Consider the following 5,235-nt stretch of genomic DNA (forward strand, 5'->3'; position numbering starts at 1 on the left):
CCTGAATCCTCGTTCCTACATGCTGTTGTCTAAGGGATGGTTTGGGTCTAGGGCCCTTCCTTTAAGGGAACTCGAACCCCAGGGACCAATTTATCATCATAATACCTGGAAGCAGTAGGTTGAGCCAATCTGAAGAATGAGCTGAATCATATGAGAAATGAGAACATTTATGGAATACGCACCTATGGTACCACATACCTGGAGGACCCTCAAATTTGGTAAATCCTCTTATTGTGAAACACCTATTTGGAGATCAGCTTCCTAGTATGCAAATCTCATCTCCCACATACAATGATTTAAGGGGAAATCTCTCAAGAGAAAAAGCTCATTATTCATCTTACCCACGCTTGCCCACCTACGAGCCTTACAATGGAGAGGCATCACAGCATGGCAGATAAGAGCAAGTACTCCAGAACAAACAGTATAAACTTTGGCCTTGGGAAACAATATGGTTATCATATGTGATATGGAGTTCACAGCACCAACATCACAGGATTGCATTATATAATACAACTATCTTATTATGTAAAATTATGTAAGAATGCATATATATTACTTATAACAGAGCCCGACACAAAGTATGTGCTCTACAAATGTTAGCTATTATGAGCATGGGTTTGACTTTTCCTAGTAACTACTTGCTGACAGAATCTGACTTTTATTTTTCTTACTGGCTGGTACCCTTATAATTTCACCAGTCAAAAGAAATAACTGAGTCAGTGATTCAGCAATCTAAAAAAAGGCTGGCAACTCTGGGGTTCTTCTGGTTGGAACAGCATTAGTAATAGAACGGTCTCTTTTAATCAGCTCAATGGTCAGTGTGGGTTCACCAGCTCCCCTGCCCCAGATCCCTAAAGATTCATCATAAGCTCCCTCCATTTGCCTGCAGAACGCTCACTGACTTGCCAAACAGTACCAGTTTAGAATTGCTATGTTGCATAAAAAGAGTTTAATCCCTTCAAATAAGCTCCAGAAATAATTTTTAAGTCATTTGTTTAGGGAAACAACAATGATATCGGAAAGAAGATGGTTTTGGACTCAAAAGATCTAGCTTCAAGATTCTGTTTCCCCACTTACTAGACAAGTCACTGACCTTCAGCTCTGAGATGAAAAAGATAACACCTGCCCTATGCACTGGCGGAAGGGGCTGTGAGACTTCTGGATAAAGACAAAAGGGTCTCATCGGAACTTTCAAGTGAAAGAACTGGAAAGCCATAAAGACAGATATAATTTTAGCTACTATTATTATCATATTGCTTCCCAAATGCCCATGGTAGGGAGTGAGAAGGGAAAAAGAAATTAACCGAGTCTATAGATGGACAGCCCTTCTGCCATAGCTGTAGCCCTTAGATTTTTGTCCTTCCCCTGCCTCTCGCCCAGTATAAGCAACACAACTGCTTTGATCAGCAGTATGAATACTGACTACTAGCTGGACAGCAAGGGTACAGAGAGGGGCCATTTAGGGAATGGCCACCAAAACAAAAGGTAGCTCTCTAGTAGGCTAAGTGTCTCTGATCCCTGAGTTGGTTTGGGCCTCAGCCCTTTTCATAAAAACATGAAAAACAAAAAATTTCAGACCCATGGTATTTTTGGTCCATCTGCTGTTTCTGATTGTGATACTAAGACACTAGCAAGATGTTCTGATAACTGTTCTCAATGTTTAAGAATCCCTATATCAAGTTAACCCCCCTAGAAGTCCATTGCAAAACCCTCTTCTATTTTCAGCCATCAGGGTGAGTCACCCCACTGGTACTTGCCCAATGGTGCTCTTTCTCTGGTTTGAACAATAAAGTAGATACCCTCAAGGAGAGCTTTGGATTCATGACTCCTCCTACTTAATCCTGACATATCCCAAAAAGAAAGAAAAAGTCTATACCATTTCAGGTCACACCTGAGGCCTGGAGAATTGTCTCCATGTAAAGCCACGAAAGAAATACCTTCCCTGTTATTGTAAATCAAGCCGGAAGGTGGTCTTGTCAGGATCTGTCCACAGGCCCTAGTAGAGAAAGTTCACTGATTCAAAAATTGCATGCCTTCTTTTCCTTGCATGCTTTTTCTTTTCCTTCTTACCTTTTCTTTGGCCCTGAGTTGGTCGAACATCTCCTGAATCTCATGTTTCCAGTCATCCTGCAGGCAGTGGAAGGAGTCCTTAGGCATTTCAAAGAAACCAGACTCCTCTATGGTAGTTAGCTGGTCCAGGATATTCGTAAAGGATGGTCGTGAATGGGGGTCAGGATTCCAGCAATCTTCATGGAATAGGTGAGCAGACAAAAAGCAGGAACAAACAGAGGCAAGTGTCAGACTAAGGATATTATGTGACCTCACTTACCAGAAAACTACCTTCCATTTCTCCTTCCAGAAACGAGATGGGGATTTAGATAACCATAAATAGGGCTCAGGAAGTAAAGCGAGCTGCACAACATCACAATCATCGAGGCTGAATTCGGAAATAAAACGTAGCCATTCTGCACCTATCTGATTCTGACTGCTGAGCTAGCATCAGAAAATCAAGTCCCACACAAAGAGTTCCCTTGTGTGAAGCACAACTACCACAATTTGCGATGTTACTCATGATTCCAGTCCTCACGATGGAGAACTCTACTTGGGCCTCAATTTACCCATAAATAAATGAGCTATCCTTCCCCACTGCAGTGAGAGGCAAGGATAAAAAGTGTAGAAGTGAGAGTCAGGAAAAGTGAATTCCTTCCACTCCCAGCTCAGATACAACTAATAGAGTGGCCATGTATCTGCCTAACCTCTCAGCTTTGGATTTCTCACTTACGAAAGTATAGTATTTGACTGGATGACTTTAAGGGTTGCTTTCTTCGCAGATACTCTTTGTTTCTATATGTAAGATACTCATATGTCCTGAAATAAAAGCTGCTATACATTCTTCTTTTGTATTAAATAATATACTGAAGTACTAGATAGCAAGCTTTAGTCACTAAATTCTAGAGTCACTAGAGATGGACAGAGGGACATCCGTGATATTAATGCAGCAGGGTGCTGACATCATTTTGAAATAGGTCTTCCAACTGCCCACAGGAGTCCCCCTTGCGTGACTAACCCTTCATGTCCTCTTTTGGTAGCTGATCCTGCAGAATGGGCCAAAAATCTATCAAATGCTGATAGGAAGGTAAACTGTCGCCAGTTTCGTTCCTACCAGGGATCACTTACCTTCCATGAGTTTGGCAAAAGGTTCCGGGCACGTAGAAGGGATGGGAAGGGCGAGCTTGTTCATGGCCACTCCGTAAGCGACTGCTAAGCCATCGATTCCTCGGAAGGGCACCTCCCCAGTCAGTAGCTCCCAAAGCAGCACCCCATAGCTAAGGAGAGGAAGAAGACAGAAGCCATGTAATAAACCACAGGTGCAACTTCACTGAAATAGCTCATACGGCCTTGCCGAGCATCCCACATTCTTTCCAGCATGTAGGGAGACTAACTAACAAAATAGATATACTAATGTAATATAAAAAGGAGACCCTCAGGCCTTCTGGCTGAAAGCAAAAACTCTGGAGTCAGGCACACTTGGTTCCAAAGTCTTGTTTCTCAAATTCCTCATCTGTAAAGGGTAAATAACACTAGCAGTCTCACAGGCTGTCATGAAATTAAATGAGCTCCTCTCGTGTTTCAATCAGTGCTCAAGGACCACAGCTCTTTTGTTGTCATTGTTGTTAATATAACGAACTGGGAGAAGAGGCAGCCTCCCAAGAATACATTCTTTCTGTTTTAAGAAAACTTCAGCTTTAGTCACAAAGGCATTTTTTTTTTTTAGATTGAGAAAAGCAGAGAGCTGACCACCCAAAACAAACCTCCTGTAAAAGATTTCGTTAATGGCCACTAGTTTGAAGAGATTTCTGCCTCCATTAGTGTGAGTGAGCTCTTAACAGATGTTTGTTTAATTCAAAGGGGAAAGTTTCACAAGGGTGACCCGCATCAGTGGGGCAGAGCAGAGCGTCAGATGTGAGGATTTCAGAGTTCCCTTCCTACCTTTCAAGTCCACATGAAGAATTTCTTTTCATATGTCCCGTGAGTCAGAGGATGAGGAGCGCAAGGCTTAGTGGAATAATTATTCTACAAATTCACAATCAGAACTAGGCAAAATCATGCAGTGTTCAATCCTTCCAGGAATAAGTAAGGACAAGAAACCATAAGGCCATGAACAGTTAGAAGAGAGGCTCTCCTTATATTTTCAAAACCTCAAAATTTTTAATACTCGTCAGTAGTTTACAACCCCCCAAAAAGTCATATTCATTCTTAAAGTATATGAATAAAACCAGTATCTATTTTATCATGCACGTTGTATGTGCAGGGTACTAACCCATTTATGAACATTATATTGAATCCCTACAACAAACCGCCAAGATAAGTTTTATCATTTTGCAGATGAGGAAAGCAAGTTTCAGACAGCAGCATAATTAAGGGCAGGTATACTCGGAATAAGTCATAGTAGACCATGGACCAACTCTCAATTCTTTCTCTCTAGAATGCCTTTCTACCATTTCTCTGCTTGGTAAACTCTGATCATCTTCCAATTCACGTGCACCACCATTTATTCATTAATTTTAAACATCTACTAAATATTTACTATGCATCAAGCTCAATGCTAAGCACTGGGATATAGGATAAGACACAAATTTTATATAGGAAAAACATATAAGAGGAATAAGAAAAACATCAATTAGCATACAGAGAAATGAGTCATAACAGAGATACTATGAGGAAACAAAAGAGAGTCACCTAACCTAGACCAGGATCAGGGCAGGAAACTGCTAAACTTGAGCTAAACCTTGACTGCTGAGTGAAGGAAGAGCCAGTGCTCCAGAGACAGCGAACAGCATGTACAAGGGCATGAACTTGCCCTCAAAGAAGCCCAAGTGGCCAGGTATGGCTCCACAGAGCAGCAATGTGCCAACCAATGTTCAAGGGCATCCTAGGACCTCCTACAGATGGCCCCTCCGAGTGGCATGGCCAATTTCCGTGGACAATGTTTTTACCCCAGTGACCTCTCCAAATTCTATCGTTTTCTTTATGTATCTTAACAAGAAAAAGCCTGGTAGACAGTTGCTAAGTCTTCTCTTGTCTAGACAAGGAGCTGGCTTTTAGACTGAGGCTCATGGGAACAACTGGACACTTTAGGAAGCCTTCCCTAAAGAGGGCTCTTAGAGGGCAGGGATAGCTTTTAATCTGCATTCTCAGGGACTTGCCCAGGCTCTGGTACACAGTAGACACTTA

General features: G+C 41.9%; 1 protein-coding gene across 3 annotated transcripts in view; it reads right to left on the reverse strand.

The window, feature by feature from the left end:
- Nucleotides 1–5,235, reverse strand: part of MAP3K9 (mitogen-activated protein kinase kinase kinase 9) — a 74,200-nt gene that overhangs the window by 21,182 nt on the left and 47,783 nt on the right. For all 3 annotated transcript variants that reach the window (XM_023525809.1, XM_023525808.1, XM_011384827.2), the window contains 2 exons: nucleotides 3,178–3,326; nucleotides 2,071–2,246 (listed from right to left, as the gene is read on the reverse strand). In XM_023525809.1, coding sequence (XP_023381577.1) covers nucleotides 2,071–2,246; nucleotides 3,178–3,326 — 325 coding nt within the window. The remainder of the gene's footprint in view (nucleotides 1–2,070; nucleotides 2,247–3,177; nucleotides 3,327–5,235) is intronic.

Source organism: Pteropus vampyrus, unplaced genomic scaffold, assembly GCF_000151845.1.
Source record: "Pteropus vampyrus isolate Shadow unplaced genomic scaffold, Pvam_2.0 Scaffold631, whole genome shotgun sequence".
Classification (NCBI taxonomy): Eukaryota; Metazoa; Chordata; class Mammalia; order Chiroptera; family Pteropodidae; genus Pteropus; species Pteropus vampyrus.